General features: G+C 40.4%; 1 protein-coding gene across 1 annotated transcript; it reads right to left on the bottom strand.

Annotated features, from left to right (window-relative positions):
- Positions 1-9,698: 9,698 nt before the first annotated feature.
- Positions 9,699-11,525, bottom strand: LOC122049426. Its single transcript, XM_042610809.1, has 7 exons — positions 11,423-11,525; positions 11,262-11,315; positions 11,118-11,186; positions 10,959-11,018; positions 10,803-10,862; positions 10,470-10,697; positions 9,699-10,310 (listed from the first exon to the last, which is right to left on the bottom strand). Exons 1-7 carry the CDS (start codon positions 11,456-11,458, stop codon positions 9,933-9,935), a joined length of 885 nt encoding a protein of 294 aa, XP_042466743.1. The 5' UTR covers positions 11,459-11,525; the 3' UTR covers positions 9,699-9,932.
- Positions 11,526-13,127: the final 1,602 nt, after the last annotated feature.

Here is a 13,127-nt window from a genome sequence, read left to right on the forward strand (position 1 = left end):
GTTCAGGATAGGAGTTCCTGGTGAGTACAGCTTCCTTGGTTACTTTTCAGTTTTGTATATTTCCTATATATTATTCGGAAGCTGTATTCCATGTTTATTGCTGTTAGATATATTTTACTAGGCATGTCTATTGGTATTCGCTGAGTTGTTGAACTCATCCCCGTGGACACTATCTTTTTCAGGTACCAGGTTATTTATGGTGTCGCTTGGAACATCCTGTTTGCTGGTTCCCGCGTCACATCAGAAGACATGTCGCTGTCTTTTTGTTGTTTTATCATGGTATATGATATGTGAGTTTTTGGTTATGTGTTCCGGTTTTGTTTATGGAAATGTTGCTTTGTTTATTGTGTAAGCCTAGCCGGCTAGCAGTTTTCGTTTTGGGTTGTATGTGTTGTCTTTTTCCGCTGTGTTTTTGGTTTTAGTACAGCTGTGTAGGCTGTTAAATATATATATAACTGCGTGGTTGTGTGTATATTCCAGCCGCCTGTGGCTGATGTATATTATGCCTGTAGAAATGCTTCAGATTGTCACCCATACAGGGGAGGTGCTGCCGAAATTTCTTTAGACAGGGACTCCTCTGGGGTGTGACAACTTGATTAAATTTATTAGATTTAAATATTTTTTAAATTTTCTTACCATTAACGTCGTTTCGTCATCGTCAAGTGATGTCTCGGAATCGGGTTTGTCCATTTTAGCTTTTAAGGTAATGTTTTACCTTGATTCCTTCTTTAGACATGCACATTTTGACTCATGAATTTCAAAAGTTGAAAAGTTCTTCTAAAGTGTTTACCTTTAAATCTTTAGAGATGAAATACGCATCTACTAAGGTCGACCATTCCGGAGTCCTAGGAAATGCGTTAAGTACATACCTTAGCGAATCTCGGTTGGTTAGCTTTTCTCTGAGATTCGTGAGTCCGGTGATGATCTCCTTGATTCTTGAGTGGAGGTGTATGACGATTTCGCCTTCTTCTAACTGGAGGTTGTTGATATGGTTCTAGAGCAGGTCCCGTCTTGCAAGTTTTGCCTCCGAGGTTCCTTCATGTAGTTCTAGGAATTTCTCTCAGAGCTCCTTGGCTGACTCGTAGGCTCTGATCTGGTTGACTTCTTATGGCGGTAAGACGCTCAGCAGATGGAACTCTGCTTTACCGTTTGCCACGAAATTAGCTTGCTCCTTCTTCATCCATTGATATTCTTCTTTGTCTTTCGGAACTACAAAACCATATTTCATAATTATTAATAATTCGAAATCTGTTTTTCTTTCTTTTTCTTCTAACTCACAAATTTCCCCTCGAACTTCGGTGGATTAATGCTCGATCCTATCATCTCTTGTGCTTCGTTTGGCGGTTAGTACTCCTAAAGTGAACCTGCTCTAATACCACTTGTTGGACCCTTAACAGTCGGTTAGAGGGGGTTGAATGTCCCTACAAATAAAAATGAACCTTCCTCAAACTTTTACAGTTTAATTATACTTAACACTTGCATAAATAAAAATAAGAGATTAAAAAAAAGAGGCACAATGGATTTATTTAGTTACAACCGAGGAGACTATTAATCCAAGGAAGATGAAAGTGCACTAAACTCTCCTTTAGGCGGAGAAGCCTCTTTATAGCAATTAAAGCACTCAATTATAGAACAAGATTGAAAAGAAATGAATTACAAGTATTTTGTTTTAGCTTTTGGGACCAGGACTGCATTTATAGCTCTGGTCGGGGCACCTGGAAAGGTTCCAGGCGCCTAGGAGGGGATAAACTTTTATCCCCGTCACAACGGAACACGCCACGTCGCATTCCGGATAAAAGCTTACTCCGAGCACCCGGACCCAAGTTAACATCATGTTAACTATTTGGTTCAGGTTCTTCCGCTCTGGTTCCGCTTGCTTGGGTCTGGGTCTTCCGCTCCGACTCCTCGTCCCTCGGTCATCCGGAATATGGCTCATTCGAACCTAACTTCCGACCTTCGAGCAAACTTCCGCTCCGGCTTCTCATCCCTCGGAAATGTTGCGCGCCTCCTTCTCATCCGCCCGCATACTCTTCCATAGCACCTCATACCTCAGACGCGCCGAGCCCGTCGGCTCTCTCCCGTGTCGTCCTTCTCGCTAGCTGCATCTTTCACTCGACTTCCTGTGCTCCTAAGTATTGGAAATACCTCAGACCCAAGTAGCAACCAACAATACTTAGGTTAACCAAAGAGAACAATCAAATCACAAGGAAAAGAAAGAAACAAAAGAACACAACTTCGAAAAAACATATTCGAAATTCTAGAACGTAAGCCTCTTGTATTTGGTATTATTTCCATAAATAACTAGCATGATGCGGAAATAAAATTTACTAGTTATACCTTGTAGAAAAACCTCTTGATCTTCTACCGTATTCCTCTTCTAACCTCGGACGTTGTGTGGGCAACGATCTTCCGAGACGAGAAACCACCAATCACCTTCTTCTCCTCCTAGCTAGGTTCGGCCAACAAAGAGGAAGCTTCACCAAGGAAGAAAAACAAAATACTAACCAAGCTCCAAGAGATGCTAGCTTTCTCTCCTTCTTCTTCTTCTTCTCCGAGTAGTATCCGGCCACCACAAGAGCTCCAATAGAGAGGGTTCGGCCACCACAAGAGGAAGAGAGAGGCGGTTGGCCGGCCACACCAAGGAACAAAAGAGGGAGAGGAATAATAGATGTTGTGTCTTGTGAAGGCACCTCACCCCTTCTTTTATATTCCTTGGCCTAGGCAAATTAGGAAATTTAATTACAATAAAATTTCCTTAATTTCCTTGACATGATTTAATTGAGAAAAATTAAATAAAATTTCCCAATTTAATCTCTAATGGTCGACTTCTAGAGGAAATAAATTAGACAAGTTTTAATCAATAAATTAAAACTTCCTAATTTGTTTCCGAAAATTTTAAAATAAAATTTCTCTTTAAAAATCTCTTCATGGTTGATAAAGGAAATTTCTATAATTTTAATTTTATCAACATGTGGATAATTTTAAAGAGAAAATAAAATAACTCATCAATCTACAAATAAGGAAAGAGATCTAATCTCTTTCTTTAATCTTTCAGATCTTTTACAAGAGAGATATTTTAATTTAAATTCTCTTTAAAAATTATTTCTTCCACATAATAAAACTAAAATTAAAATCTCTTTTAATTTAATTTGGCCCCCACTAGCTTGGGTTCAAGCTGGGCCGGCCACCCATAAACCGGCCCTAGCTTGGTTCCCAAGCTAGCTTGGCCGGCCCCTTATTAGTGGGTATAGAAGGTGGGTATAGGTGGATATAAAACTTCTACAAATAAGAGGCTACGATAGGGACCGAGAGGAGGAATTGGTTTTGGTCTCCCGATAAAATTAAGCATCCCGTGTTCGCCCCGAACACACAACTTAATTTTATCAATGATAGTTCATTCCACTAGAGAATTATCATTGAACTACCGCACCAATCCCAAATTACATTTTTGGGCTCCTTCTTATTATGAGTGTGTTAGTCTCCCTGTGTTTAAGATATCAAATGTCCACTAATTAAGTGAGTTACTGACAACTCATTTAATTAATATCTAAGTCCAAGAGTAGTACCACTCAACCTTATTATCATGTCGGACTAAGTCCACCTGCAGGGTTTAACATGACAATCTTTATGAGCTCCTCTTGAGGACATTATCAACCTAGTATCTCTAGGATACAGTTTCCTTCTATAATCAACAACACACTATAAGTGATACCATTTCCTAACTTATCGGGTTTATTGATTCAACGAACTAAATCTCACCCATTGATAAATTAAAGAAATAAATATCAAATATATGTGCTTGTTATTACATTAGGATTAAGAGCACACACTTCCATAATAACCGAGGTCTTTGTTTCTTTATAAAGTCAGTATAAAAGAAACGACCTCAAATGGTCCTACTCAATACACTCTGAGTGTACTAGTGTAATTATATAGTCAAGATAAACTAATACCTAATTACACTACGATCTTCCAATGGTTTGTTCCTTTCCATCATGGTCGTGAGCTACTGTTTATAATTTATAAGCTACTGATAACATGATCTTCTGTGTGTGACACCACACACCATGTCATCTACAATATAAATTAATTGAACAACTACATTTATCATAAATGTAGACATTCAACCAATGTGATTCTTATTTCTAGATAAATGTTTATACCAAAAGCTAGGCTTTTAGTATACACTCCAACACCTCAGACGCGCCGAGCCCGTCGGCTCTCTCCCGTGTCGTCCTTCTCGCTAGCTGCATCTTTCACTCGACTTCCTGTGCTCGTAAGTATTGGACCGCGGCGACCGGCTAGAAGGGGGGTTGAATAGCCCTGTAAAATTAAAAAGCAACCCTTCTCGAACTTTCAAATAAACACTTGCATAAAATAGATTAAATAAACAGAAAGAAACTAAAAGAAGAGGCACAAGTATTTTTAGTTGGTTACAACCAAGGAGGTTGTTAATCCAAAAAAAGTGTCGCACTAGTATCTCCTTTAGGCGGAGAAGCCCCTTACAACAATGACGTACAAGAAATAGAAGCTCAACTCTTAAAGAAAGCATACAAGCGTTGGAATGTTAATGCTTGAGATTATTTTCTAGCTTTTGGACCAAGGTTGTATTTATAGCCTTGGTCAGGGCGCCTGGAAGGGTTCCAGGCGTCTAAGAGGAGATAAACTTTTATCCCCTTCGCAACGGATCTCGTTTGACGCGATCTTGGTCAAAGCTCAACTCCAAGCGCCCAGACAGTCTGGGCGCCGGAATTGGCTCTGGGCGGTCGGGCAGTCGAAGCGCTTGGAATGGCTCCGGGCGCCCAGACGGCCCGAGCGCCTGGAATGGCTCCAGGCGCCCGGACCACTAAAGTCAATAGGGTTGACTTTTGGTCCTGTCCTCTGCTCCGGTGCTGCTCGCCTCGGTCCGGGTCTTCTGCTCCAACTCCGCTCACTTGGGTGATTTCGACCAACCGAAATAAGGCTCACCCAACCCAATTTTGGCCTTATCGAGCAGGTTCCACTCCGGGTTCTCGTCCCTCGGAATCATTGTGTACTTCCTTCTCGTCTGCCAGCATATTCATCCGCAGCTCTTCGTCCCTCGGTCGCACCACGTGCCGACCTTCTCGATAGCTGCGTCTCTTGCTCCCCGAGCAATCTTCCGCTCCGACTTCTCGTCCCTCGGAAACACCGCACGCTTCCTTCTCGTCCGCCGGTGTACTCTTCCGCAGCGCCTCGTCCCTCAGACGCACTCTCTAGTGCCGTCCTTCTCGCTAGTTGCGTCTTCCGCTCGACTCCCTGTGATCCTAAGCTCCTGCACACTTAGACACAAGTTAAAACAACACATGACCTAACTTAACTTGTTGATCACATCAAAATAATCCTAGGATTCCAACAATCTTCGCCTTTTTTATGTGAGCAACCCAAGTTAAGGCAGGGTAACTAGCATAAATTAAAAGTAATTGAATTTTGCAATAAAAGTGCAAAAAGATAAAAATTTTAATTTTGATGATACTTCCCTCTAGACTTAATATTACCTTCTCCCCCTTTGATCACATAACAAATGGGGTTCCAAGAAAAAAAATCTAAGGGTTAATCTTTTGAATTAAGTAAAGTATATTTATATGAAATACTTTGAAAGATAGAAACCAACATAATTTTCTGATAACTTTTCAATTTTTTGAGATCTTGAAAAAAAATAAAGCATGCATTTTCAAGATTTATCACCAATTGTATTTTATAAAAAAAAATTAATTAAAAAAAATTCTTCTGTAGGCGGGAATAACTCAAACGAAATTTTCATAGTTTAACAATTTGCAAAAAATAATAATACTAGCTTATTATTATTAGTATTATTTTTATTTAAACAAAATTCATTTTTAAGTTATTGTCATTTTTTCAATATCATTATGATATTTAAATTTATATTTTAATCTATCATAATTTTTCAAATCACAATTTTTCAAATTTGAAGCAGAAAATATTGAGCATGCAGAAAATTGTATCATGTTATTTTCTATTGTTAGTTTATCGAGATTCTTTAATCGACAAGCTGTTGAATGAGTTTCCTTTAACCCACTATTCTTTAATAATTTTTTTAGTTTTAATTCGCAAAATCCTTTCGACAAAATAATTTTTGATTTGCAAAAATCTTTTGACAATATATTGTCTAATTTGAAAAATCTTTCGATAAGGTTTTGATTGAATTAATCAATTGGTCAGGAGGTGGAGGTCATACGTGACTTACCTTTTCGGTTGTTAATTCTCCCCCTATTGAGTTATTTTCTTTCGACGTTGCTCCCCCTTCATCGATGCTCTCGATACTCATTGAGGAAGAGCTTTCTGTGTCCTCGGGATGGAATTCGGCTGTCCCGGTAGTTTCCTCGATCTCGGACTCTTCTGGCGGTGACTTGGTGTCCATCAAGGAGTTGGATTTGACCTCAATTGGTTCTTCGTAGAGCTTCAAGAACTTTTCCAAAGTTCTTTTGTGTTTTTGTATTTTCCAACTCCGTTGAAATCCTTGGTAGGTAGTATGCTCAAAAGACTGGACTCGGCCTTACCATTTGCCATAACCTCGTTATGTTGCTCGTTAGACCACTGCTGCTCCTCAAGTTCTTCTCCTTCTTTGCTTTTGGGTATTTCAAAATCATATTTCATTGTTAGACACATATTAAAGTCAGTTTTAAAATAAACCTGCATTCGTCACTTCCAAAAAGTGAACTCCCCCTCGAAAGTTGGTGGGTAGATGTTAACTCCGGCCATCTCGTTGCTTCAGTCGGCGGTTAGTCCTTCTGATGCGTCCTTGCTCTGATACCACTTGTTGGACCGCGGCGACCGGCTAGAAGGGGGGTTGAATAGCCCTGTAAAATTAAAAAGCAACCCTTCTCAAACTTTTAAATAAACACTTGCATAAAATAGATTAAATAAACATAAAGAAACTAAAAGAAGAGGCACAAGTATTTTTACTTGGTTACAACTGGGGAGGTTGTTAATCCAAGGAAAGTATCGCACTAGTATCTCCTTCAGGCGGAGAAGCCTCTTACAGCAATGACGTACAAGAAATAGAAGCTCGACTCTAAAAGAAAGTGTACAAGTGTTGGAATGCTAATGCTTGAGATTATTTTCTAGCTTCTGAACCAAGGTTGTATTTATAGCCTTGGTCGGAGCGCATGGAAGGGTTTTCTGCGCCTAGGAGGGGATAAACTTGTATCCCCTTCGCAACGGATCACGTTTAATGTGATCTTGGTCAAAGCTCAACTCCGGGCGCTCAGACGGTCCGGGCGCCCGAACCACTAAAGTCAACAAGGTTGACTTTTGGTCCGATCCCTCTACTCCGGTGTTGCTCGCCTCATGATGAACCATTGTGATCTAGTTTCCTTATAATATTTAGTATTCTTCATGATGCAGTGATAAAAAGAGAACCCACCAAAGAAGGATGAAGGGGGAAAAGGCCTGCTAACATAGAGATCAAGGCCAAGAATGGTCAAAGGCCCTAGGCAGCCGACCAGACTGGATGAGTGGAAACCTTGGTCGGCCGGGAGAGGATGCCGAACGACCATCCTCAAGTAGTGGCAACTAGAATTGGGAGGTAAGTGACAATCCACGACAAGCCAGTCCTTGCCGACCGAGTGGCATGGCTAGTCGGACAAAGGTAGGCCAGACAATAGGGAAGCGGAAAAGGAGATAAGTCAGCTGCCCCAAACGGCGATACCAAATGGGGACAACCAGTCAAAGCGGTCAACCGATAGTGGGGCCCACCTGCATCTCTCCTCGTACTCTTTTGGAGGGTAGTGCCACTGACAACAGAGCATGTCCAGCAAACAAATCGTACTTTAGAAGCTTCTTCATCTGTCACATTAGAGATTTGCATGCTCATTTACGGAAAGGTGTTAGGGACACTTTTTTACTTGTCTTTTCACGCTTTAGAAAACATGCATGCGCTTGGAAAGGCATGTACAAATACTACAGTGATACTATAAAAGAGTTCCCATCTACAGACGGAGGTATACATAACTTTGTTATTGGGCATGCTTTTTGCTACAACATTCTTACTATTCTCCACTATGTCGGAAACTGACTTGAGCGTTGGAGGGTCAATGTCGGGAACCCCTTCTTGGCCCAGCACTAATGACTTTTGTGTTGTTGGGCCACGTAAAGTCTTTGCCCCGTCAACCATTAAGTCGCATCCCGAGTTTGCCATCTTCCTCGCTTTCAAATGGGATCACTTCATATGATACCTTCATTCTGATCTAAATAATCATCCTAACAAATAAATAAAATAATATATATATTTGGCAACTCTCTTTCAATTAATGAAACATGAAAGAAGAAAGAATTAACTTATTCCTCTTGTTGTTGTGGTGGTTGGACAGAGTGGAAAAACAAAAGTTGCTTATAAAGGATTACTCGTTGGAACAAAAAAATAAGATCGTTGCTTTTAAGAAAAATAGAGAAGAGAAAATAGGAAGGAAGAAACCAAAAGAGGAGAGTTTTAATCTTCTTCATTTACAACCTTAATTAGTTTCGGTGAGCTCGATAAAAAAACAGAGCAAGGTAAGATAAAATAGGGCTATTCTTGAGATGGTAATAAAATCTTAGAAAACATGAGAAGAGGAGGAAAATGCGGGGTGGAGGACTGCTCTTGTTACTAGAAGAGGGTAGCAGCTCATGTTGCATCTCTTGTACTTGAGAAGAGGAGAGGAAGAAGATGCGGGGGTGGAGAGTTGCTCTTGTTGCTGGAAGAGGGCAGTAGCCAGTTGAGTTTAAGAAAATAGAGCTCTTGTGTTTAAGAAGAGGAGATAAAAAAGTTACAAGTTTACTGTCAATGCAGAAGAAAAGAAGAAAATATAAATAGAATAGAAGAGAAAGGTAAAAATAAAAGAGTGATGAGAGAAAACATAGCAGGGCGTATGGCAAGGTAGGGGCTACAACTTACATAGGGTGAAAAAAGTAAAAAATAGAATATTTTTCAAAACTACATTAGAGTTTTTCAAAAATACATTAATTCATTTTAAATCAATCGACCCATTCAAATCTTAAAATTGGTTTGATTATAACTTAATCAAATCAATCCCGATTTAAATTAATATAATCACTTAACATTTTAAGTCGTGCTATTTCTCATAAAAATGGTACTAATAGATAATTTAAGTTAATGACTTTTTAAATATATGATCAATTTCGAATAAAAATCGTGCTATTTTTTTTATGTGGTCAATTTCAATTTTCACGAATGGGGATGGATCGGCAAGTAATGTGGTGGTGAGCTATAGTATCATATGCAAAATAAAATAAAAATAAAAACAAAAATAAAAAATCGAGGAGGCGGTCGTAGCCCCGGTCCTTTCGACTATGTAGACACTTTTCATCTCGTCATTCCATTCACAAGCTAATCACGAATGGGGATGGATCGGCAAGTAATGTGGTGGTGAGCTATAGTATGCATATGCAAAATAAAATAAAAATAAAAACAAAAATAAAAAATCGAGGAGGCGGTCGTAGCCCCGGTCCTTTCGACTATGTAGACACTTTTCATCTCGTCATTCCATTCACAAGCTAATCAACAGACAACAGCCCAAGCGCCCGACATTGTGTTTAATTCACGTGAAACCTCCAGCAAGAGAGAACAAGATGAAACTTCATCTGATGCTGAACTCGGCCATGCCACACATCTCAAGAAGTTTAAACTCTACTTATTTATTAGTGCTCACGTCTGGTTTCACTGAAACCTGTCATATTAGCTAAAAATCACAATAATAATAATAATCAAACTATAAAGATATTTAGAAAGAATATAGAGAAAAAAACTCTATCGAGAAGATTTGATAGAAAATTCAATACATCGTGTTCCAACTGATATAAAATGTCGAGCGCCGTGTCTGTTCAGAAAAACAAAAGTAAAGAGTTGTTATTTGTTTAGCCGAAACTAACAACAATTTCCATCAAAAAGATCATTATCGCCGATTCTTAATCCGCTCTGTCGATTCCCTCCGGTCCAAGAGTCTCCTGACGCGGTCTACATCGACAAGAGGAAGCCGCGGGGCGGCGGCGGTCAGGAACATCACCGCCCGATTATACTTCCCTGAGAGGAAGATGAAGATGCAGAGAAAAAAACGGACTGAACTCCAGAATAGAGGGATGTAGTCGATCGCCCACCGCCAGGCCGCCTTCACCGTCGTCTCGTGCTCAGCGTATAGTTTCTTCGCGAGGTTCATCGTAGCCGCAACGAGGCCGATGCGCCGCACCAAGCGCAACTGAGAATTAACCCTCAACCCCGCCCTCTTCACCGAGCTTGGCAGTAGGTGGCTAAGTTTCCCTGTCAAGATATCTATCTGGTACAAGATGAAGAAATTAATTGTTAGTACTTTTTATGATTCAAGATATTTCGATCCAAGATTTAGCGTTAGGAATTGACATTAGAAAAACCATTTTGATTCGATTCAAAATGAGAAGAGTAAATAAAGAAGAAGAAACATGGAGAAGAGCGAAACCTTCTGGTCAGCAAAACGGAGGAGGGCGAAGGGCACTCGAGAGTAGCTCTTGCATAGTGGAATGACCATCGTCTCCCCACGGTCGATGATAGGCCTGAACAGGCCGGCCCAGTTTTTGACGAAGCCGTAGACCGCCGCGACCAGCGTAACCACCTTGATCAATGCCACACGCAGGAAGTCCAGGTAGTGTAGCTCCCTCTGCTGAATGACGATTGCCTCATCTCGAATCTGTCTTCCCGATCAGCCACCAACCAGAACCAAAGAATGAGAGATAATCAAGAAGAAAAAACTACGCAAGACATCCTAATGGAAGAAGAGTCGGTGGGTTCTTACGGTTTCGTTGGACGACCGGGGAGCAGGACCGCCGCCGGTGGCCGCATCTGGGATCTCAGCCTTCACGGTTAGCCACCAGAACAAAAGATTGATCATGTATTTTACAACAAGAAGCATAGAGGGAGATCGAAAAAAATTGAGGCGGTGGCGCCTTACCATATCTGAGGATTGTGGGGCTGGATCTGCAGTGCCTACGGCATCATCGAAGATCTCCTTCTTCACGATCGAGATCATACGCCGAGACCAAAGAATGATCAGAACATCCAGAAACAAAGATAAAGAACTACTCAAACGAAATGGGTGGCAGCGCCTTACAGTTTCAGGCGACTCGGAGGCGGGATCGGAGGCGACAGTCACATCTGTGGCTTCAATCTTCTCGATCGACTAGCAATGCCCAACGGTATTGATTAGATGGTCAAGAATTAACAAAAAGAATGATTAAAAAAAGAAGATCATTACGGCATCCGAGGAACATTGGGGATTAGGATCATCGATGATGACTTTCTCAGTCATCTGCTAACAATTCCAAAGAGCGAACGATCAGTAATCTCGAAAGAAAAGGGGGAAAAAAGAAAAAATTAATGGGGATCGACGAAAGCGAGGTGTTAGTGTTGTCTTACAGTTTCGGAGGGTGCTTGGAGAACGAAATCTGCCATGGATTCTTTAGATCGACCTCACTTCTCGCTGGAAGAAAGCAGAAGGCAGAGCGCGCTGTCAGATGATGAGTGAGAGGAGGAACTACCAGGCATATATAGAGAATTTTATTTAAAAAACCCCCCGTTATATATGAGATTTATCAAAAAGTGCATGCGTATGAATAATTAAACATTATGCAAAACACCCCTTTATTTTTTTACCCTTTTTTTTCTTCCTTTGACAAAATGTCGTTATAGACATTAAGTTAAAATGATAAATAATCTTGTTTAAGAAACTACAAATAGACTTCTGCCCGCTCAATCATCTTCTTCCCTCACCTTCTTCTCGATCTCTGCCTTAATCCCGTTCTAAGGTACACTCCTCTCTCAATCTTTCCCAGATCTTTTCCCAAATCTCTCTTCCCGACCATCTCTGCCGCGCGATGCGGCCCTGCCCAGGGCGATTTGGCCGGATGGCCGCGTCGCGTGGCCCTGTCCCGCGCGACGCGGCCCTGCCGCGCGGCAGGGATGGATGGCCGCGTCGCGCGGCCCTGCCCCGAACGACGCGGCCATCCCTGGCTTCCGATGGTTCTTCCATAACTGAAACTTGTGGAACGTTAATAAGAGAACTAACTATATATTCGTTTCGATTCGATTTCGATCAATTGGATATCTCCATCAACATCTAGGAAATAATGCTTTGAAATAGGCTTCAGTCATTTGTTTCATTGAAATTTCTACGTTGCTTGTGTTTGGCAAAAATGCTTTACTTAATGAACAAAGTTGCTGGTCGAACTGAAACATAATTAATTACCTTATGAAAACGAATTCCTTGACAGTCATGCATTTTCTTAGCCAAGTAGCAGCATTCCTTGAATTCCTTGACGGTCCTTGACAGTGTGTGTATGGGCCAAACATCATTCAATTAGGAGCCTTGAAGCCGATCTCTTGCCAGCTCAGAACAAAACCACTTCACCAAATAGGCAAATACCACGTGGCTACTCTTTGGCTTGAGTTCGAGTTTCAATTCAGAGTTTAAAATCATCTAGCGCCTTCAAATCATACCAGTAAAAATAAAATCATAGCATAAAGATTTACAAATATGAAGCTGCCATATGGATTGGATTTGGTGCACAGAATGTTCTCTAATGGACATTTTAAAAAACCTTTCTTCTCAGTAACAATTGATACAACTATACCAAGCCCTGATGATTGCTATAGCCTATACAAAATCTTTTTCAACTTGTAGACCTTATCTTCTTCACCCTTTTTAACAAAACCAGCAGATTATATTGTACAAGATAGACTTGTTCTTGAAGCACACCATTTAGGAATACTGACTTGACATACTTTGAAAAATTTTCCAATTGGTTTGAGCTGCAAAAGAGATAATTAATTAACCAGTATTAAGTCTTGACTCAGCAGTAAAAATACCTTTTGTAAAATCTTCTTCTTTTTTACTTGTATCCGTTTGCTACAAGTCTTACTTTATGCTTGTCGATGGAGCAATCTACATTCAATTTTATCTTATATACTCATTTAACATCAATATATTTTTTATGTGGAGGAAAATTGATGAGCTCCCAAGTTCTATTTTTTTCAATGACAGCTATCTCCTCTTTCATGGCTTTTTTCATATATTTTCCTTATTTGTATCATCAAAGGAAATTAGTTCTTCTCCCGCAAAGAA

Source organism: Zingiber officinale, chromosome 2B (assembly GCF_018446385.1).
Source record: "Zingiber officinale cultivar Zhangliang chromosome 2B, Zo_v1.1, whole genome shotgun sequence".
In the NCBI taxonomy this organism is placed as follows: Eukaryota; Viridiplantae; Streptophyta; class Magnoliopsida; order Zingiberales; family Zingiberaceae; genus Zingiber; species Zingiber officinale.

Coding starts and splice junctions, on each gene's coding strand:
- LOC122049426 (XM_042610809.1), bottom strand. CDS start 11,458: ATGGCAGATTTCGTTCTCCAAGCACCCTCCGAAACT. Junction 11,187..11,261: donor CCCAATGTTCCTCGGATGCC/GTAATGATCTTC, acceptor GGGCATTGCTAG/TCGATCGAGAAGATTGAAGC. Junction 10,863..10,958: donor CCCCACAATCCTCAGATATG/GTAAGGCGCCAC, acceptor CTAACCGTGAAG/GCTGAGATCCCAGATGCGGC.